Source organism: Diadema setosum, chromosome 13 (genome assembly GCF_964275005.1).
Source record: "Diadema setosum chromosome 13, eeDiaSeto1, whole genome shotgun sequence".
NCBI classification, from domain to species: domain Eukaryota; kingdom Metazoa; phylum Echinodermata; class Echinoidea; order Diadematoida; family Diadematidae; genus Diadema; species Diadema setosum.
The window spans coordinates 30108333-30132488 of record NC_092697.1 but is presented as its reverse complement, the minus strand read 5'-3'; the positions used below and the strand labels follow the sequence as shown (position 1 = coordinate 30132488).

General features: G+C 38.0%; 1 protein-coding gene across 1 annotated transcript in view; it reads left to right on the top strand.

Moving 5' to 3' along the window:
• The window catches only part of LOC140237198 (trafficking protein particle complex subunit 5-like), a 96940-nt gene extending 75757 nt beyond the window's left edge, over positions 1 to 21183 (top strand). Inside the window, exons 6-7 of the mRNA XM_072317142.1 lie at positions 11605 to 11669; positions 21049 to 21183. Of these exons, the coding sequence (XP_072173243.1) occupies positions 11605 to 11669; positions 21049 to 21147 (164 nt within the window). The 3' untranslated portion in view covers positions 21148 to 21183. The remainder of the gene's footprint in view (positions 1 to 11604; positions 11670 to 21048) is intronic.
• The last annotated feature ends 2973 nt before the right edge of the window (positions 21184 to 24156 follow it).

Here is a 24156-nt window from a genome sequence, read left to right as displayed (position 1 = left end):
TTTATGTTATTTAATTCCCAGAAATTCCAGGCATTCTGCTCTCTGTGGATCCTAGTTTACCAGTGGTACCACATGAGCAATGAGGTGAATCGGTTTACCGGTATTAATGAGGCCCAAGCTTTTCCCCTCTTTTTCTTTATTTTTATGTAGGGTGTATGAATCTTCTTTACCCTTTGATTCTCTCTCCCTCTCCTTCTCCCTCTCTTTCTCCCCCCCCCCCCCTCTCTCTCTCTCTCTCTCTCTCTCTCATGTTTGCTTAATAGTGCTGAAGGGAACTGGATTTTATTCCGATCAAAACCTCCAAAATGTACAGTGAAACTTCATTTCTATTTCTGCATGTTTTTGTATGTTAATAATTTTACTGTTTTTTTTTTTGAGGGAATGTTTGATTCATTTTAGATTTGAAATGCTTTTGAACAAAATACTGCATATCTATATTTCAAGGCTTTGTGTACAAAGTACATGCATAAAGCAAGTTATGAGGGGTTGGCGTCATCAACTCACTCATTTGCATATTTACACTCTAACTGTTCAAGAAAGGTTTAGTTAAAAAAAAGAAAAACTTCACAATTTCCTAGCTTCTTCAATTTTTATCCAAGTTGATCAATTTTTTCCATGTTGTGCTTACAAATTTTTCCTCATTCTTTCTTGTCAGACTAACTTTAAAGAGGTCTAGGCCCCAAATTTCCCTTCAAAGTCTTCTAAAACGTTGAGTTCAGATCAGTGAATGCTGTGAAAATTTCATGGACATTTTATGTACCGTTCAATCATTATATGATTTTCAAGGAAAAAATGCAGAAATCGAACTGAACTAAACTGAAGGTCATCTATTCTGAGTCAAATTTGAATTACGATCTTAGGAGGCATTGCATGTTTGCAAGTGAGCTGCCGTTGGACCAACAACTTTCAGTCCGTTCCAAATGATTTGGCAATCAGGGTATTAAAGTGCCTGGCCTAGGGGCACAACCACTGCAGCCAGGGGACTTACTTGAACCAGTGGACCTCAAGTTCAATAGTCTGGTGGCGTAGCTGCAGTGCCAAAGCACCTCCATATGGTGATGTGTAGATGTCACTTGATGGGAGGAAAAAAAAAACCCAAACATTTCTCTGGATGTCAACATCAAGTTGTATAGGACTGCTACAACCCCCCCCCCCCCAAAAAAAAAAAAAAAAAAACAACAACTTTGCAGAGTGGGCGGAGGGGATTCCTTGCGTCCATCTGTCGAAACTGAGACTCGCACGTCAAAAGTCCCCTTGCATTTGCAGCAACGTCGTTCCTGGAGCAGCCTGCAATTTTGGCAGTGTTTGCAGGATGCCACCACTGTGTGAATAAGAAAGTTTACGAAGGGGTGGCACTTTTTTATTTGTTTTTCTTTTTTATATTCCTCCAGAGTATGTTTTGCGATGGCCATTTGAGACGGGCTGAATGTACTCTTGAGGGGGGATAGGTCTAGACTACGTGAAATTCTTCCTGTCATGTCAGATTTGCAAGGAAATGGGAACGGAGGAAAGGATGAAGCCGTGGAGAAAACAACAGGAAAGACATAACTACGGAACATTTTACCTGCGTGGTCACGTGAGCACAAACAAGCAAAAGCTTTGCTGCAGGACTAAAGTCTTGGGGCATAATCATCTCAATACTGTCAGCCATGAAAACATTGCCTTGACATTAGTTGGTCCCATGGGGGAGTTGGAAGAGAGAATACAGTGAGCGTGGTGGCCCCTTTGATGGTACCATTACAAAATTAAGGAGCAATTTATACTCTCTCATCTCTTCTTCTTAAAAATGTATACTTAAATTTTTACCAAACTTGCCGTATGATTAAATATATTTACGAGGGAAACCCCTAGAACCAGAAATGACAGTCAACGCCAGAGTACATCGGTGCATGTACTGTACTTTCAAGTGTTACATGGCAGATTTGGGGAGGGGGGCAGTTTTCACATTTTCATCTTCTTTTTGAAAGTGCACGGCCATATTTGCTACAAACTTGGCAGATATTATTGGCAGTGTGATGAAATATACAAATGGGCACCATGCCCCCTGGAAGCCCCACTAAGCTTTTGAGTGTGCTATGTTCTTCTTAGTACAATGTAATAGTCTGCAAGAATGCGTAGAAGGTAAACTTGCAATTACTCAGGTGAGTGTTAGACCCACTGGGTCCCTTGTTATTAAGACAATGACTGGAATTTACACAGGTTTTTTCAACACTGACATTGGGCCAAATGATATTTAGAAGTCAGCAAGGGTGCCAAAAACTTGTCATTTCACAGTGATGATCATGTTTGTAGATCAGTGTGATAAGTTTATTGAGTAGCATGCAACAGTCCCACTGATGTAATATCATCAAACATAGATGGCAAACACAATTGGCGCCTACGTAGATTCAAATGAAAGAAACTAGATAACGTTGTCATCCCTGACTTGCCTCTATCCTCAATTTCACTGGCGTGACGAAAACTGTGACAAATTTATCGGCTGCTGCAGCATGCAAAGCTCACACTTGTCATTAGCTGTGACTTTTGTTTTTAATTTCTTTCTCACTATGAATTCGTCTTTCTTTCTGTCTGTTTCTTGGCAGTGTAACCTGTCGATATGTAGTTATTGGTCCTTGCTATTGATTTACAAACAAGATTTAGAATTATTCAAGTATAAATCCATTGTTTAAATTCAAATTCAAATTCAAAATGAATTTATTAGGAATTTTCTGCATCGAATATGTATTACAAATGAAATAAAGTCATTTCTTTTTGTTTACAAGACAATAGAACATACAGTGTATACATCCAAATATAAAACTGAGATATATATGTGTGCAGATTAAAGAAAAGAATAAGAGAACACGTCAATTGGGAACCACTTGGGATAAAGTGAATCATATGATCTGACAGAATTATGGCACTTGTATTGGGAGTGTGAATGCAGAAGACTGTCGTCAAATAAGCATATAGCTTGGGGGGGGGGGGGATATGTATCAAAGAGTATACCAGTAATCATTTCATGACCAACGTTTTAGCATCAAAATTAGATTTCTTATTTTAAGATGAGATTTTGAACAATTTTTTATGTGTTTTTGTAGGGTTTCCGTGCATTTACCTTTCTTTACAGTCGATTTTAAACAATGTGTTGAGAGAATTTTACTTACGATCTTGCTCAAGTGAACAATCCTGTTGGATAAAAAAAAAAAAAAAATGCAAATAAACCTTTGTCAGTACCTGAATAGGATTCTACAGTACTTCTGATAAATCTTGTTTTTTTCTTTTTTGTTAAGTATAAAGGAGAGTGTACTTTTTTTCACTTTGATGAATTTTCAAGGTTGTGCTAACTCTTCACATACATTTTGGCGAGTCGTCTTGAAAATCTTGCCCCGCTTGAAGTGAACCCAAGCCCGAAACTAGGTTGAGTCTGCATCACAGAGTCCCCCTAGCCACTCCACAACCGACGGACACCCAGGGCGCCCCGGTTGACAGAGAGGTGACGGAATGCAGTTGACACCCCGTCACAATACTTTTGACACTTTTAATGCTCACATCTTCACGTTGAGCCTCCCGATGCCACTTTCTCTGTTTGGGGAGAAGCCAGCGTCGTGAGTGCTAATAGCATAGAGGGAGTCATCACTGTTCACTGGGAGATAAAAAAATTTTCTCTGGGATTGTGGAATCTTTCTGTTCTTTTTCACCTCCCTAGTTTGTGTTTTTATCTGCTCTTTTGAAGGTCATCCACATAAACCAACTTAAAGAAGTACATGGTCGTGTGTTCAAACAAATGTTATGTGCAAAGCAACATTTATCATTGCTCTGTTGTTAAAGACTGTGTGTGCGTGTGGGGGGGTATTTTATCATCATGGGGACATCTTCTCTAGTTGTAAAGATACAGTGTAGCTGCTGGACAATTTTTTTTTCTTTAAGGCCAGAAATGTGAATATTCCTTTCTCATCACATGTAGGCACACACAAGGTGAACTCTGTATATTGAAGGAGGCAGATCTGCATTATGTAGGGCATTCCTACAAGCTTCAGGAAACATTTTTTTATCAAGGGATGACTTTCTCAGGGGTTTCTTCTTAAGTCTGGGAATGTTTTCATCTTTGTTAAACATTGTGTTCAAGTGATATAGAATTCTTTTGTGTGTATTTTTGGATATTATTGAAACACACACCCATATACATATATATATGTATATATTCATAAACATATAAATCTTCGGCAACTGTTAGGCGATAAAGGAGAGGTGGTTGTACCTAGCATAACCTTTGATCACAGAGTAATCAAAACATTGTTTTTGACAAAGAGGCCTCCAGGTACCTCTTTGCCCTGCTCTCCTGAGAACATTTGTTGTCATCAATGGCCGAAGCCAAGATCTGGCATTTTTCTGCAAAGATGCTGTGGGGTGTATTGATATTCCCCGGGGCGGTCACTTGGCGTGATAATGAACTGTTGAGCAATTCCAAAAGACGAAAGGTGCCACCTGTGAACTTCTCTCAAGTCGGCTGCCAAGTGGCAGAACTGGCTTTCTATTTCCCTCCTGTTAGCAATGAATTGTGAATTAGCCAGATTTCCAGCAATCCCGCGCCGAGTTCTTAACCAAATTGATCCCTGTGGAATTCCGTAAATCATCTCTGTCCAATGAACTGGTTGGTGTGTTTAAAAGTACGACTTGTTGTCAAGGAAACGAGTGCATTCCCCGACGCGATTGTCCGTTTTTGTCATCTTCGTGAAGGGTTTTTCGAAGAATCCCTCTCTCTGACTTAGCAACATACTGGATTGTGGGATTGGATCCAAGGGGGAAAAATGCTACACTTCTTGTCTCTGTGTATGTGATTTTCAGTTCTTGTCTTTAACAATCTTCATCCAAAGGTATCTTATCTGTGGGTTGGTTTGTTTTGTTTTCCCTCTGTGACAAGAACAGAGGAGAAATGCAAACAAGAATTTAATGTTTGCATTCCGATCGAGGTTCAATGACTTGGAAGATCTTGATACTTTTTTCCCCTCTCTTCCCCTCTTTTTTTTTTATGTTCTTTTGTTTGTCCTTTTTTTTTTTGCTCTATTTTACTTTTTGCTGGAGCATATCGCATCTTCTGCATGAGATTAGATTAGATTGATATGTCTTGACATGCAAGACTAGAATGTAAAAGATGAAGGAGGCCAGGAGAAGGGGGAGGAGGGGCAAAAGAAAAAAAGTGACGATTGTCTCTCTTCATTTGACGACAAATGAACTTGAGATGAACCCAGTCTCTCTCTCTTCTCATCTTGTCTTATGAATCGAAAGTCACCTCCTCCTCCTCCCCCCCCCCATCATCTTTCTTCTCCTCCTCCTCCTCCTCCGCGCATCTCTTTGTACTTGCTTGTCAGTGATGTTGATATAGCAGAGTTGAGCCCACTATGCACGATGCTTGAGGACGAACATTCACATCACCATTAAAGCTGCAGTACTATATTTTCCTTCTTCAGATTTTATTCCACCCCCTACCCACAGAAGCTTTAAAGCTAGTACAGTCAGGGTTCCCAGCCCATCAGAGAAATCAGGGAAAATTCTTTTACTTTTTTCCAGAGAATTTGATAAAAATGCCTCAAATCAGAGAAAAGTCAGGAAATTTTGATCAGCCCCAAAATCGAAATGAGGGAGTAAGACTCTGTTATATTTTGTTTCATATCAAAACAACATCCATTGGATGAAACTAGATGAAAATTGGGTGTGAAACTGGAAATTAGTTGAAATAATTATCATGGAATTTTGAGACTTCATCAAGGCAAAATCAGGGAATTTTGTTTTCTTGAAATGCTGGTAACCCTGACAGTACCATGTTTTCCTGCTTTAGTTTTTTTTTTATTCCACCCCCTCCCACAGAAGTTTTAAAGCTAGTGCAGTAGAATGTTGAACTTGATACAATGTATGTGCTTGTACTGTATAATAAAGGTACAAAATTACATCAATTCATCTGGGCTTATTGTTTGTTTGTTTTTTCATTCCGAGAACAGTTTCACGTCCGATCCGGGACGCTTCATCAGCTCGTTTGATTTGATGTAATAGTAAGTCCAGATGAATTGATTTAATTTTGTACCTTTTTTTAATGTTACATGGATGAATCAAAACTTCTACCAATTGATATGTGCTTGTATGTGTGTGTATGTGTGTGTTTAAGCATTGATCAGTAAAAAGAAAAATTTACTTGATATACAAAATCGTATCCGGGCAATTACCCCTCGAGGGCAATTACCCACCGGCTAAATACTGGTTAGTGGTAAGGTTAGAGTTAAGATTAGGGTTAGGGTTGGGTTTAGTGTTAGGAGTTTGGGTTATGGTTAGGATTAGTTTCAGGATTAGGATTAGGATTAGGGACAGGGGAAGGGTCCGGGGTAATTGCCCAGGGGGTAATTGCCCTAGACCCTCAATGTACAATCAATCAATCGATCAATCAATGTACACAATTCAGGACTTGTAATATTGGTATGTCATTTGTAGCATACATACTGTACATCCTCCACTTGTCATCTTGCAGTTCCATGACCATCCCAGTGTACAGGTTAATTGGCCTGACGTAGCAACTGTGCATGGCCTGGGTGTACCTACTGTCATTGGTGCGCCAGAGTTTTATGTTTACTATCAGTAGTAACAAAGATTACCATTTTTTTTTCCAGTGAAGTTTTGTTATTCAATTATGTTTGTGAAGTAGGGATGATGGTACTGATGCTAATAACAATGATACAGATTGATAAATAGTTATTTATTATTATTTTTATCATTATTGATATCATTACTATTGTTTTGCTGTTTTGAATATCATAATTATATTATTTTGTTGTGAATATCATAATCATATTATTGTAATCATCATTATCATTACTACTATGATCATCATCATTAGTATTATCATGGCTGCCTTCTGTCAGCAGCTTTGCTATAGATGATGTGATGTTAAGCCCTGTGAAGAAGCAAGCTAGATAGTTCGTAAGAGTGCTATATAAAAATGCAATTATTGATATTGGTATTGGTATCCTCCTGGATTAATTCAGTCTTGCTCTATGCAAAACGGAGGTGTTGTTCAGGTTCTTCAGATTTTCGCCTTAAAGTATCGTACGATTCAGCGGTGCCCGGCCAACGTACGCCGGCACCGGGGTCGTGTCAGGAATGTAAATGCTCGCAGGTATTGACACAGGGTCTGAGTACCTCGTGGTGTGTGTGTGTGTGTGTGTGTGTGTGTGTGTGTGTTTGTACCTTCACACCCACGGAATTACCCTGTCTGTGTGATCTTAAGAGAGAAAGAAAAGAAAGAATAAAACATCTTCCCAGTGTCTCACCCCTGGCCCTGGCAGAAACTGATACCAAATCAAACATCACGCCATCATCACGTGAGGTTTAAATTTGCATAGATGACTCTCTCTTCTCTGGTGGTATAATGATGATTATGGTCTTAATCATTGTATCACCCCATGAGACTTGGCATATTTGGCATGCTGTGTTGAATCCCATGCGGTGAATCAAACTTTACATTTTTTTCCATTTTTTTTTTTTTTTGGGGGGGGGGAGGACATCATAGATTTTTCTTGTTCTGTTGAAGAAATTGATTAAAGATGAATGGTAGCCAAGTTTGTAAATTTATAAATTTTTATTTTTACTTTGGAATGAGCGTGGCTATATTTATTATTTATATTAGAATGAAAATTTTGAGTTTTATTGCAGTGTATGTTATAGAAGGAAAATTGCAGACTTTGTTGGAATATAAACAAGATGATGAAGATGAAGTAGAATAAAGTGAGGCTTAAATGTATACAAATGTATTATAATTTCTAGCTAAATGAGGTAGATATATTAATGATTTCTTTCAGTGACATTTCATACCACAATATCTTTTATTATGAGCTAATTCTTCATGGAAGGGCCTGTTTACCTTTGGGAACATTGATTTGAAAAATGTTCAAGATATCACATTTGATGCACATGTGTAGGTCTGTTGTATCACAAAACATCCTATCATTTAAAATTTTTGCAAGAAAGTCTAAAATATAAGGAGATATCAGTATTTTTCTCATTAAACCATAACTGTAGACAGTTTAGTCTGGCAGCATTTTTATTATAACTATTGTTCACATTTTGTGTATTTAACAATACTTAATATAAATTATACGGATTCAAATTTTACAGTGGTAGTTTCTACCCCTTACTCACAATTTTGAACTATTTTAAAGCACTAATGTTTTTGTTTTTTTGTTTCTTATGCAAATGGTAAATTATGCCTTTATTTATGAAGAGTGTGTTTTCAGAAGAGAGAAAAAAATGATGTAAGAATTTTTTTCCAAAAGTTTGTGATATAAAGTGTGCTCAAAGATTTATTACATCAGCTATGATACGTATTATAACAGTTTCATAACATCATGAGAAAATGTTTGTGAGATGTGAAACACAGTGTCAGTACAAAAAAAAAATAATGTTCAAAATTTCAAACAGTTGGTGAGAGCATCTTTGCATTTTTGTGAGGTAGACAGAATTATGCAGTACACCAAATGTTGCCATTTCAGTGGTTGTGATTTGAGGCATGCTCAATAGACCAGTTCTGTCAGGTATTCAGATTTTGTGCGTGCTTTGTTCACAAAAGTTGCCCTTAACAACTGCAAAGCTTCCCAGAGGCTTGCCCCTATCTAGCAACATCTAAATGAAATCCTGCCAAAAGAACTTAATGAAAGGAAGTACATGTAGGTGAATTAACCCGTTAAGGATGGGCTGATTTTGCTACAACACACATTTCCCACAGACACTTGCCAGAGTATACTCGGGACTCATCCTCAACAGATTAAGATGCTTCATTACTAGGCTGTAGAAAAGAAAAAACATCCATAAATTGTAATAAATGACAGAAATGGTCCATTGCCAATAATCTTCTCACACCAACATACCAATAAAGCCAAAACAAAATGAGATGGGTTTGGTCATAGATATGCAGCCTCTTATCTCATGAACCATTGTCAGAATAATTGCAAAAAAAAAAATACACTCTTTATGATAGAGATGATTCTGGTGTACTGCCATTCTTATACATCTTCCGTGCAATCTTTAAAGACAAAACAATTCTACTGGTTGCTCCTGGCCAACATTGTGAAGCATGCAAAGGGGCTAAGTTCAGATCGGGGCCTGCATAATTCTCTGAGAAGCCCCCTCGGACCTGATGTGTTTTCCTTTCTAAGTAGCAGCTGAATTTGAAAATATTGAGCATTCTGCTGTCAAAATAATATCGTGGTGTGGTTTTGTGGTTTCAGGCTCTGGGGCAATGGGTGGGGGGGGGGGGGTGGAAAGGGGGAGGGGGAGGGAGAGGGGAAAAGGCCTCAAAGTAATGTGACTTGGACCAACAACAGAAAAAAAGAGAAGAAAATGAGGTAAAAGAAAAGGTTTTCCCCTCCACTTAAGGCCACAGTAACACTCTGATATGTCAACCTGATGTTTATCACCTGCACATGTGAAGGCTCCTTTGTTGGAACAAACTAGATGTACATATATGTACCATCATCTTTGGGCCAGCCACACATTTTCTGTGGGTTCTACGATGACTCTTAAAAATTCTCAGCAGCGAAGGAAGGGGAAACTTTCACACACCTTTCAGTTTCAGATTCAACTTGTTTTAGTTCTTCACTTGCACAAATGAAATGATTATGACAAAGCAAGAACATTCTCGTCAAAGTATGCATGTGATTTCGTAGATTACTTAAAGAGTACTTTAAAAGAACATGAATATAGAAGGCCGTCAGCAATATCGTCTCTTATACTTATACAGTTTGTGAGATACTTTTGCAACCCTGAAAATTAGATTCCTTTCATACGCTGATATATTGTAGAGGTAAATAATTCAAATCTTTCCTTAGAATGATAAAACTGCATCCTAATTTACAATGGAAGGGGAAACAATACTTAAGATTTCCAATGAATTCATTCAGACCCCCCCCCCCATTCTCAGTACAAAAGGGTATCATATTCTTGAGATATACGTTGTTAGTTTTTCATTTCTCTTCTTTCTTTCTTTCTTTTTTGGAAGCTATGGTACATTACCATAAGATTTCATACACAGTGTTGGGATACATCATTCTTCAACCATGCAAAATTTTGTGACATCTGCAAAAGTGATATTTATTTGACCTTTAAGCTTATGAACTCGGTCACTTACTGCTGGCAACTATAGGGCAAAAGACATAATTCATTTTTTATATGGTATTGGTGCCAAGGGGGTTAATTTCTACCCCATCATTGGCGGCAGGTAAAGTTCACTGCACTTTTAGTATTTGAAAAAAAAAAATGAATCGGTAGCTTACAACAAATATTTAAAGTATTCAGACAGTTACAACAGTATACCGACAATGTATACATTTTTCTGGAAGTGAATATCACAAAGTTACCTAAAACAAGCAGAAAACAGAAATATGAGTGAAAATGTTAAGATATATATATATGTATGTTATATCATCTATGTGATAGAGCATGAGGTTAAAGAAATATATGAATGTATATTTTACATGTAGGGTTCAAATCAGAAAGTAAGTTTGAAGACTGAATGGATTAGGGTTATTATCATATTATCAACATCATGGTTATGCTTCTCAGCAATTGTCAAGTACATTTTCCTATGCAAACATGTTCCTAATGCTGACTCAGTATATATTCTCCCACAAAGATTAATGAAAGATTAATGATGAGTGCATCACATGGAAATTTGTGGGTTGATTTGGATTAGAGGTGAACATGATTTTGTTTTTGTTTTTAATAATTTGTAAGTACCTCATTCCCCCCCCCCCCCTGTTTCATGTGCACACATGTACAGGCTAGCAAATTAAATTAAATCAAAAGTAGATAAACAACACACCAGGTAGAACCTTAACACGCCCCATGTACTAGTGCCAACCAGTACTGACGTGGCCATTATTAAAATATGGCTTGCATAATTTTCTCACTTCCTGTGTTTTTGTTTGTTTGTCTGTATGGTGTGTGGGATCAAATTTGTGCTTGGTCATGGTGTTTTGTTTTGTTCTCATCTGATTTCCGTTTTATTTTTGTTTGTGTTTTTCTCTATGTCCTGTTGTGTATGCATTTGTGTCTTTTGTAGACTAATACTCCCTTAAAAAAAAATTGAGTCAAAATATTCCCTCTTGAAGGAGTGAATACAAAAAAGAGTGAAATTGGAGTGAAATTGGAGTGAAAATGTTCACTTTCACTCATTTTGGAGTGACCTCATGGATCACTCGAAGATTTTGGAGTGATCCCTGAGGTCACTCTAAAACGTCATTTTCACTCAAAATTCACTCCAATTTCACTCTAAATTCACTCTTTTTGTATTCACTCCTTCAAGAGTGAATATTTTCACTCGATTTTTTTTTTTTTTTTAGAGAGTACCTCAGCCAGTTGGGGTGCAAGTGTTATTGGTACTGTAAAACCAGAAATGTTTGCATGTATTTTAGTTTTGCAAATTTTGCAAGAGCCAAGATTTGCAAAATTAAAATGCATGCAAAAGTTCTTGTCTACACTATAAGCATCGAATGCCAGTAGCAATTTGTGAAAATTCCAAAATGTTTATTAAAAGATTCTCTCTCTACTTCCATCTCTTATTTTTTCTTTTTTATCATGCAGGAAGTTTAAACTGTGCAGCCTTTACTGCTGGCATCATTGAAGCTATTCTGAATGGATGCAGCTTTGTAAGTATCATCAGTGAATTTGATTGTTTTTTTTTCTTTTATAACTGCTCATATTCCACAAAGTGCAAGTATGAGTTTTGAAGATGCAACAAAGTTTGGCAACAGGGATTTCTTAGGAAGAAATAAAAAACTAAAATGTAAACTGAAGCAAATATATTCATTACAACTAAAATTTCAAGTCTATCCTGTTTTTGTTAGTTAGTTTGTGTGTTCCTGAAAATACCTGTAGAGTCTAATGTCATTGTGTGATTATATTTTGGGTTCGAATAATTATTTGAATATTCATTAAACTAGATTGATTTTGCATTAGTTTGTCTGTTCAGACCTTCTTGCATGAATGTCATGTTTATTTGTTTGGGTTATTTTTTTCCATTTTACATGACCTTGAGAACAGGTAAACTTTTCTAATATCTCTTTTCAGCAGTTTCTCAAACTCTAAAGCCTTCACCAGCTGTTCCTACAATCATGATTGTACGTAAAACTCTATAAAGGTTTTGGTTATTGTATCAGGTTCAGTCAGGTGATTCCCATACCCACATGTCAGTCACCTGACTTGTCATTCATATCATGTGACCAGAATTGTCATGTGACTGCAAATTCCATGTGACATGAACTGTTGAAGTGGAACCACAAACATCCATTAATAGCTAAGCATTCTCCTGCCCAAGCCACTGCCTTTGAATGCGGTCATGTGAGTCTGGTCACAAATGGAGAATATGATGGAATGTTACATAACTGAGCTACTAATCTTAAGTAATTGATGTCACTTATGTTAAAGTTGACTTTAAAGGGATAAGAAACCAAAATATATAGGATTGAGTGAATGCAGCAATATTGGTGGAGCACATCATTGAAATTTGAACTAAATTTGATAATCTACTGAAAACTAGAAAAGCACTCGGAGATTGCAGACCTCCGCCAAGCGGCGCATTTCCATCCATTCACGCATGATGAAAATCACCCAATTTCCCAGTAAAGAAGCCTTTTGTTTACGTCATCAGCTTCCAGCTATGAGGTGCCTCACCTGAGCAGAGCATGCAAACCTCAAATACACGCCACTTGAATTCCCAAGTTCATTGACCCAATCTGCAAAAAGATAAAAAATCCTTCAAAAATCCATAAAAATTCCCAGATTGCTACCAAAATTTAATCATCCATTCCTTGTGTCATCATCAACTTTATCTGCAAGTTTCATTCAAATCCGTTAACAACTTTTTGAGTTATTTTGCGTACAGACAAACAAATAATAATAATAATAATAGTCAGTTCTTAGAAACGCATAATACCATACAAATAGTCTCTATGCGTGCACAAAATAATGAAACAAAATCTATCACATATTTCTCTAATTCAAACATGTAATCAACAATTGTCAAAAAGGTGAGTTTTTAACACAAACAAACCAACGCCGTTGAAAACATAACTTCCTTCCTTGGCAGAGGAAAATATATGAGTTTTTTAAGTTCCATTGTCTCCATCGCTTGATCACAAGACTACTAAAGCGACAGTTCATTCTCAGCAGGACAATGATATAAAGAAAATGTCAAGAGAATTTCACACAATTTCATTTTTAAATGAAAAGTGCACATTCCCTCAACTTGTTACTGACAAATGTTGAAGGTAATATAGTTCCTCCTGCTTTGCATAAGAGGTCAGTTAATTAGTCCTCTTTCAGTATGGAGAAAAGTGAAAATATATTAACTCTTCTTTATATTTTCTTATATCATCGTCCATGCATGATGTCACAAAATGTTGTAGTCTTCTCATCCAGCAGTGGCTGGACTGAAACTTTGAAAATTTATAACTTTTTAAGGGGTAGTCCAATTTCCTCAAACTTTGCTGATGCATTGTGCTAATCAATATTGCTGCATTCCTTCAATCTACAAACTGTACATATTATATATTTTTTTGTTTCGTTCTCCTTTAACCACTGACACCTCAAGATTTCTCACAGTGTCAGCATATCCCAGCCGAGGGATGGAGTAAATTTAATGCTTCTGATTACTGTAAAAGTGGACATTTTCGCGTTGTTGAAATTTTCACGCATTTCGCGCAACGAGAAGCTAGCGCGAAAATAAAAGCACGCAAATATTTTTGCATCCCATATGTTCCAGTACTTGTTTGTCTTGATTCCGCGGAATTAAAAGCATGCGAAAGTCTTCTGACACGGCCAAGTGCGAAAAATTAGTCGCGCGAAAATATCCACTTTTACAGTATGACTTCAGACTCATTAATCTGTTCAGGACAGATTGATTTTGCTACAGCATGCATTTCCCATAGACACTTGCCCGAGTATACTCAGGACTCAACTTCAACGGGTTAATTAACATCTGTGTGTCTCTTACAATGCAAGCGAGATGTAATCATTTGTGTCCTCCATTTCCAGTTGGGCTTTTTTTTAGGTGTTTATTTTTTCCTTTTCCCATCCATCATTTCTTCTTCTTCTTTTTTCAACTCCATGCAGCATTTTATTCAGTCCCAACACACCCCACCTGACACCTCACCTTGAACTCTATAGCTCAAGAGACCAATTCAAAGCTCCACATTCATGTGCTAATGTGTTTCATTTAAAAATAAAGATAATAATAGTTCCTATTGCATGTTCTAATTCTTATGACCCCCTTTCCTTGAAAAAAAATAGACAAGAAAAAGGGATGATGGTGCACGGTAATTAAAAAAAAAAAAAAACGATTACAAATGTTGGGCCGTTGCTTCTGGAGACCATGTAGGAATGCAGTAAATGTCGCCCCCTGTTGTTCTCGTTAAACGACTCCCTGGTTGATGCTGAGGGAGAACCTCCGAGGGCGCGAAGACTCTGGAGTTACGTGATGAGAGTTTCGTAACGTATGGCAGGGTTTCGCTCCATCGCTCTCCCCCCTGTGCATGTGTCTCCCTCATTCTCCCAAAGCGAGCGTGAATTTATGGCACACTGTCCGTGGACCTGAAAATGATCACACCCAGAGAAATGGCCATCCGAAAGTGAAGGATTTTTCTTCCCTCGCCCCCCCCCCCCAAGCCAGCCACGTTGATTTATCGCTACATAACTAGAGTGATGTTGAACAGTTCTATCCCCTTATAACCCCAAACTTGCCAAAAGGGGCATAGCCTTTTATATAGTTGGCACAGACACATTTGTTGGCAACAGAAGTTTGCATGTTTACGAACCTAGCACACTGTATGTTTTGGGAGCACAAATAAAAGCAAAAGATACTACAGGGATGTATTAATAAAATATAGGATGGGCGAAATCTTGGCATGAAATTGAGGATGACCTTGAGTACACCTAACTTGATGAGATGAAAATAAGTTTGTTTATCACAAGGAAATTGGATTGGATTGGAAAAGAAAAGTTTATCTTCTTCTATTCCTTTGAGTGGGAAATTTGTAAGATTTAAACAGCAGAATGACAGACATCAGATCCTAATGATGAAATACTTGCTAATAATACTTAAATAGAGATTCATTTTTGTGCCCTGCTTCTTGTAGCTCACATCATATCATATTCAAAAGTGCATTTTCAAGATATGATTACAAGGGTCTAGGGCAATTACCCCCTGGGCAATTACCCCGGACCCTTCCCCTGTCCCTAATCCTAATCCTAATCCTGAAACTAATCCTAACCATAACCCAAACTCCTAACACTAAACCCAACCCTAACCCTAATCTTAACTCTAACCTTACCAGTATTTGGCGGGGGGGGGGGGGGGGGGTAATTGCCCTCTGGGGGTAATTGCCCGGATACGGATTACAAACATACATGTCTTGTGACATTTGTGTAGTGCCTTTTCTGGAGGGTACAAAGAGCTTTTTAAAACAACAACATATCAAACATTATAAATTTATATCAACTTACGAGTAGACAAAAATACCAGTATAAAATATTATATAGCATTACTGAAATGAATAGGATTCTAAATGCCTTAACAATAAATTGGACGCCTTATTTGCTATTGAGAGGGGCAATAGATTCCAAAGTTGTTGTCGTTGTTGGGGGTTTTTTTTTGGGGGGGGGGAGGGGGCGGGGCAGTGTACAAAAAAAGGACAATTTCCAACCCTTTTGTGTGTCTTGGAATGACTATGTAAAGTTCTTTTGCAACTGTGACCCCTTCCCCCTTCCCCCTGTCAGTTTTTCCATGGATTCCATATCTGTAAATGTGTTTCATATAGCAGAGTGTAGATGAATGGAGGAGAAAGTGACAGTGTCTTGGTATGAGGCAGTTTCCTTCAGACAACCCCATTCCATGGACCACTGTCGGGCTCACTAGACATGTTTCTATATTGTACACAGTGCTGGTCCAGGTTCCTGCATTGGGCTGTAGTTTTGGTTGGATCATGGTCGGATGCTGGTGCCAGTGTCCTGTGCATTTTGAGGTGAAGAGGACTTGTTGAAGATGCTCTAAATAAGTGAACACTAGGTGGCGCTCTTCCAGCAAGCCAAGCCAGTCAGCATCATAGGTCTTGCTTTTATAAATGATTCTCACATATGTTAAAAAAAAAAAAAAAAAAAAAAAAAAAATATATATATATATATATATATATAAAAAATACACAAAATATTCAGTGTCTTTTATACAATGTTTGTCATATCTAAGGGACCAATTTATTTTGCTCACTGTCATGAAATTTTCAGGGATCCTTTTTTTTTTCCTTTTGCTCAAACTCCGCTCAGAAGTCCTGAAACAAAGACTATGGTTTTACCCCTGAAAATTTCATTGACTTATGATTGAGACTTGTACAGTGACAAAATAAGAATGTATCATCATCCCATCTCAAAAGGAAGATTAGCAACTTTTCCACCTTGGAGGGAATATACTTTGAATTTCCCTCATGGGAGACAATAGCATTTTCTCATGAATTGAGTCATGCAGTTTCCTAAAATAAACGTGAGGCAAAATATTTGCCTCAGACTGTACCCAAGAGAGTGCCTGATTTTTACTGCAAAATCCTTTGAATGTTCACCTTTAAATTTGATTCAATAATGCTGCTTGTGACGTGGAAATGGTGCTGTTTTGTAATTACTAGAGTAAAAATTCAGCAGGTTGAGGGGGAAAAGAAAAGAGGAATTTTTTTAAATGGCTATAATTAATGGTACTTTCATCTGAGTGATAGGCTTGCAGAAGTTGGGGGAGGGGAAGGGGGTGGGCAGTGCCATCTTGGGTCTTGGGCCTGGATCTGAGAGATGATCTTCACTACAGAAGGATCGCAAGGTTGGCACTAGCTCCCAGTGGAATAGTATCATCAGGGAATTCGTTTTCTTTCGCAGTGTTCCCTGCAGCCAGAGGAGCGTATTTGAGAAGGTCATGTGTGTACACAATGGTGGCCAGTGGGGACTTTCTTTTTCTTCTGTCAAACCATATTGCCACAATTGGTTATTAGGGGAAAAAATGAAGAGATGCTCAGTATATTGGTGCTGTCATTTTTTTTTTCAAGAAAGAGTTCAATTTTAGGTAAAATCTGTGACTTTAGGATGCACATTTTGTATTTTGGGCGTAAAATTGGAGGAATGAGTCGATGCTGAATGTTGGGGGGGGGGGGGATAATGGTTGGTTGGGAAGTGGGCTACGTGGTGACAAGGAAGCCTCAGTGAACATCATTGACAATGTATCCAGTTACAGGAACAACTTCGTTGGGCCCCAAGTTTGAATTGCCTTCAAGCTGCAAATGTGTAGGTGGTTTTTCATTAGGTTTGCCAAATCTAACCCATTTGAATCTGCTGAGATCTGTTGTAGTTTTTTCATTTTTTTCACACACAAACATCACTCACAACATGCAAACAGAATGCACAACACATACACCCATACATATACACACTCCTCTTGATAACTTATGCCTTGTTTTCTTTTTTTAATCAGTGTATGTGCTGTTATTTCTGCAGTGAAATGAAATATAATGCAACTCATCAGCACATCGTTTGCAACGCTGCATATCCTCCGTATTTGAAGTCTGGCAGGGTCAGTGCATTCGTGACCATGGATAACTTGTCTGAACTTGTGTGTAATTCTCCAAAACAGTGAAAAAGATTGAAAGAAATAGACAGATATGATTACTGTAGATGAATGAATAGCTTGATCTAAAAAAAGAAACAAGTTTAGACAGATGCAGGGATAAACGGATTGATAGATAAATTAAAACGAAATATCAACACAGGTCAATGAGTAAGTAAATATTAAAGTTCATAAAAGAAATGAAGAGGATACTTGAATTGCATTTTGGCATCGCCATACCTGAATTCTCTTGCTGACGCTTGCACGTTTACTTAACCATTTGACAACCAAGAGTCCAGTTCGTTTTATCGTACACCATTCAGGAATTGAAAGAAATATAAAGGCTAGGGGGTGATGCCGTGTTTTTGAACTAATAATCAAACAAACAAATAGATACACTGTTTCTGGTTAGCTCTGCATGGAGACCAACCTGTCACTTTGATATGGCAGCCAGACAGAACTTAACTGCATAAGTGCAGTCAGTATGACCAGGTCGTTCTGCATGGGAGACCCTCTTCAAGCTGGTGTTACGGGGCCCAGGGTTAGGGCCTAGAGACCTGTTCAAACTGCATTTTACCCCCCCCCCCCCTAATAAAGATAATGTTCATAGTTTGTTTGTGGGTTTGTTTGTTTGTTCTTGTCAACTAAATGCATAATAATCATTATGAATAAGTAGAAGTCGGGTGATACCATTACCTCATATAATTTGCATACTTTGTTCTGACAGATATTTCTGTTTCATGAATACTCGACACTGTAAAGGTACATAGTCCCAGTAGTGTAGAGGGCGCTGTTGATGATACTGCCAATCACTGTTAAGCATTGATACGAAGATTGCCGAAGTTGAGCTGTCATCAAGAGTAAAGCACGTAGGTGGTGCTAGGTAATGTTGCCTTCGTCTTCTTCTCTGCGCATCACGCAGTCTGTAGTAATGCCAGGGTGCGTGCATATCATTCTTATTATTATTCTTATTATGACACCACAAAAGAAGTTTGCTAAAGCTGTCATCCCCCTCAGCCGAATCATGAGCCGAACTGTGATCCGACCACTGACTACAGTGGATCGGACTTCTTTGGACTCGGGGAAATGGGCCAAAGCGTAAGCGCTAAAGAGGAGTTGATAGTGTGGGTCTCTATAGGAAACTTGCGCCGTGCGCCCATGTACGCATTTGACTAAACCACCAGGACCATGTGCCTTTAAAGCTTTCTTCTTTATGCCCAGTTCGTATGTAACTTCTAACATTTCATTTGTTTGTCTTCACTCTATTAACCCATTGTAGGCTAGTCCAGAATAATGTGGAACTGGCATCCGTTGGAAACACATAATACATGTAAAGCAAAATCCTCAAAGGATTAGAGGGATGGTACAGTATTGGTAGAGATGAAAATTGGACTTTTAACTTTTTGTGAGATACCAAGAAAACAGTTGAGATATAGTACAGAGCATACCATTTTAAGAGGAATTCAAGGATTATTTGGTGAAAATAAGGTTTGGAATGTCTGAAACATCCAAAAAACAAAGTAAAACGAAGCAATCATAGTAAAGTGTGGGTCCCACACTTTATTAAAATCGCTCTTTTTTGGATATCTCAGCCATTTCAAAACCAATTTTCATCAAATAAACGTTGAATTCCTCGTAGTATTACATGCTCTTTCATATTTCATAAGAGGTTTCTCATTATCTCACTTAGGAATGTTGTGAAACTGAATCCCCACCTCAACCAGTACTGTAGAGTCCCTTTAAAGTCAGCTTGAAGTTGCAGTGGTGTTTCACTTGAAATCAAAAACAGTCGAATCAGAAATCATAAATCCTGTCATAATGACACACTTAGTGTGATTTCTCCCACATGTTGTGTGACCTGCTGGTTTGTGTTCACCTACTCTCCACAAAATCAGTTGTTGTTTTTTTCTGGGGTCAATTCCTCCAGGAAATAAAGAAATAAACAAAGCTAAGCAATTGCGCTGATGTTTATGAGAAGTGATGTGTGTGGTGTTGGAGCCAGTTAACAAGACACAGAGAGAGAGAGAGAGAGGAAGAGTCTGTCTAGCCACAATAGCTCCCTCTGGAGTTGTATCTCTGTCAATGATCAGGTCATTTGGTGTGCAGCACTTGAGCTGAATACATTGTACTCCCAACATTTCCTAGACCCAGGGTGGGCTTACATGTGTGACATGGGTCAGTGTGTGACTTCTTAATTGCACATTGTAGGTACTTACTTTTGGGTGTTCCTTTCTGGGGGAAATTCCCCCTTTTTATTTAATAATACTTTGACTGTTTCTTATGTTTTTTCGATATCAGTGTGAAAAAACAATACAAACAAATAAAAGATTTGCAAAGAGACAATAGACAACATTTTGATAAAACTCATTCTCATGGGTATAGTTTACATACATTTCACCCCACTGGCTGTCAAACCATGCTGATTTTAGGTAGGATGGGGACTTTTAGGGGATGTGTCTCCCACACTTCTTATTCTTTTTGCAGCTCAGAAGTTTATTTGTTCTTTTTTTTTCTTTACAGTTACAGTATGTCCCCATGTTACCCATTAGCAAAATATTCACACATACACAGACTAATAAATATTTTGTGTGTGGCCCCACAAACATTTAACTGACAAAAGTATCATGTATTGATGAAAAATGTGAATAAATGTTTTTTGTTTTTTTATTCTTTTAGGGTTTGAAGACACCGCAATTTCTGTCGGAAAACACATACATGAAGTTTAGAATGGGCAGAGCATACTTCTTGTTTTTAAACGCAGAGAAAAGAAATAATGTAGAAAGTTTTGATTTTATCCTCCATGGGTTGCATGGAAGGAGAAATTATGTGCTAGTGAGGTCCAGGCAAGGAAACCGTGTTTTGAAGGAGATCAAAATGCGATCAATTGATACAGTTTTTGGTAATGGTTGTAGCTGTCTGACAAACCAAGAACTTTGTTGGTGCATTTCAGAGTATGCCATGTTAAACAAGTCTATATAAAATCTGCATTTCAAGTTTACTTCTGCAGATGATTGAGAATACATAATAATAATATTCGTTGTCAAATCTGTGAGAATTCATTTAGATCTATACATGCACCACATATTTTATAAAATAGAATGTTGACCATTTATTGACTATTTTCTTCCCTGCCATGCTAACAAACAAGGCAGGGTGAACTTAGGCAGGTTGAACTTCACCAAGGCTTGGTAAGATATCTTTGGCCATTTTTGACATGACATGATTTTGAAGGTGAGAAAGCTTGCGAAGGATGGCTACTACCCCAAAGTTTGTTGATCTTCGATTGATCTCGTATTGATGATCTCGTATTGATCTCATGCTAAGAAGAGAAGTAACGTTTCATTCATGTGAGTTTCCATTTTGTTTCCTTATCCTCTTTGTTTCCCCAAATGCAGCCGGCCAAAGTTACCGCTCACTGGCACAAGGGCACGACGTACATGATCAAATTTGATGACTCTGTCATCGCGCGAGACAAATCGCTGGAGCAGCGATAACCCGACACCCATCTGCTAGTACCTCAAGTAGTTCATCTTTAAAAATACATGTAGCAGACCTTGACATGACCACAACATCACAAGCACCATCCCTGCAACGTCACTGGCTTCATCCATTCATGTCAACGCATCTTCAATGCTGGGGAGCATCTCCTCTTCTAGCAGTGTTTGGCTTCTCAAACTAATCTTCATCCGTAATGGTGAGAGCATCATAGGAATTCAGGAAGGCTTTGTGAGCTTTGCCATCCAGTGTTCTATCCTAACCCGTTACCCGTGACAACACATCACCTGTGATGATCAGATCATCACTGGTATGCAGGAGAACTTAACAAGCAGTGTCATCCAGCGTTTTACTCCTCACCTGTTTGTTACCCATGACAATGCATCATCATCATCTGCTGTGGAGTTTGGAGTTGGAATGGCTTTTGTTTTACAGCAACACCAAAAGACTCCTCCAACTGTGGATGCTAATAATCCATTGCTAATCTATCGTTAGGACAGAAATCAAGTTTGTGCATTTGACTGTGCATGTATTCAACATGGACTTCACACTGATGAATGACCATGGTGTATTGTGCCTGTACAACCCTTCATCGACTTATGCTTTGTCTTAAAAAAGTCAAAATAGGGCTTATTCAAATGGGGTCTGTGACGATTGATATTCTTTCATATCGACTTAGTTTCCTTTGTTTCGTATAAGTCAAAATAAGGATGATTCAAAGGTCGTCTGTGACGGTAGATCTTCTTTTATTGGTGCTTCTTGTTGGTCAAGGTCAATGTCAGTTTTACAGCCTGTCTGCCGAAAGTAGGTGTGGGTCTTTAAGAAAGATTGCCATAGAGAGATGTCCCGATCATTTTGTGGCTGTGACAGATAGTAAAAGAGGCAGAAAAGCAACTCAGATGGAGAAGCAAACAGGGCTCATTTATGGTTAGAATTGTGATTTGTTCCAGCTGTGATATGACTCTGTCCATTGCAAAATATCTGAATGTGTCATTCAGATTAACTGGTGATCAAGTTTATGAATTTTTTTTTTACCTTTTCAATTTCTTATAATTAAAAAACATCAAAGATGAACTTCTACATCAGTTTGTTTGCTTGTTTGTTTGTTTACTTTTGTCCAGTTGTAATTCCTAATGTGAAAGCTTGTATCTCTTGTGTTTGTATGGACATAGTCATCTAATGAAAAGAAATATTTGGTATGAAGGATGTGAATATCGTCGGTTGAGAATGATAAGGGCGTTAAGTTGCCGCTAAACCCTTTGGCCCGAATTCACGAAGGTGGTACAAATGAAACCATGGTCTAAACCATGGACAAAAACCATGGAGCGCCGAGTGTCGCACGGAATATTTCGTTACGAAATTGGTCATTTCGTCGGCAAAATGACCGTTTCGTTAACGAAATTATCATTTGGACGAAATGTTCATTTAGTTACAAAGTGTTGTCATTTCGTTACAAAATAATCATTTCATCGACGAAATGACTGATTTCGTAACGAAATATTTCATGCGACACTTGGCGCTCCATGGTTTTTGTCCATGGTTTAAACCATGGTTTCATTTGTACCACCTTCGTGAATTCGGGCCATAGTGTTCACGACCAGTTAACGCCCTTCTCATTCTCAACAGACGATATGTGCTTAATATGTTTGAAGGTAAAGTTGTACACATGTATCTGTATTGGCAATGCAGTCCTTTGATTGTGCTTGCATGAAAATCGCTGTCATAATGCATGATATATCAAATCATGTAACTGAAGAATTAAACAAAATGATCAAATTGTAATATTTAATGATAATAACTCAATACATACATAATATTGCTACTATCAGCTGGATATTTCAAAGAACACCAGAATTATATTGCCCTTGCTGGAGCCATGATATTTCGGATTCTTTGACCCATCTTTTGTCTTGGAAAAGGCAATGCATTTTGGTGTCCCCATCAAGACCAGCCAACATCATACGTTTTTGAAAGATACATACAGTATTAGCTCTTCCTCCCATAGGCACAGGGTCCTATTAAATATTAATCACCATATATCTAACTGTGAAGAAAACCAAAAGCTGATGAGCGTCGAGGTTGCCAAGTTGCCGTGGTTCTACATGAGGCTCCAGTCAGAATTAAATACTCATTAAGGTCCTTGTGGGGAAAAATTAAAGCCTTCTCGGTTTTCAGAATGTTGCTCTCACTTATTGAGGCACATGAAACATGCGAGTATCTCCCAGGTTGCTCTGTGGAACCTTCCAGACTATGATGTGTAAATTTTGGCAGCCCTGGAGACCTCGATCACAAGACTTACCCTAAATATGGCCATTAACAAACAAACAAACAAACAAACAAAGTCTGTACATTGATGTTGATGAACAGGCTAGAACTTGAAGCTTAATGCTAAATGTCTCGCTAAAGATTGTTCAGTTTTGAATGTTTTATGTGGCCACAGTGCAAATGTGGGAAAGTCTCTTGTAGCTTAATAGTAGTAGTCCATGAAATGTTTGGTAAATTACTCACGCATGTCATGTTTTAAAGAGCGTGATATTAACTTGTCAGTGTGGTAATATCTGTCGTGTAGTGCATGTAAGTGCAATAAAAACTTGTATCTCTAAACACAAGTTGCAAAAACATTGGAGACGCGTTCTTCGCATGTGTAGGCAAGTATATTATTGTATTGGTTATTTTGTCAGGGATATACATTGACATGGCTTGGAAGTTAGCATGCAACTACAATTGTACTTTTGTGAAAATATATGTCTCTTAATACAAAGTATTGCAAGTTTGAACACAGTGTAAGATTATTTGTGATTTATCTAGTTTGCATACAAGAATACTCATTTGCCACAAAACAATTTGCATTGAACTGTAAAGTTCCTTAATCTGGCTTCATGTTTTTGAGCACTCATGCACTAGAGAAAGATTCAGAAGGGGCCTTTTTCTCATATAAAAGTTGTTGTCTCATATCAAATGAGGTGACAAGATCTTTAAGAAGAGAATTTCGAAGGTTTTCCCTCTTC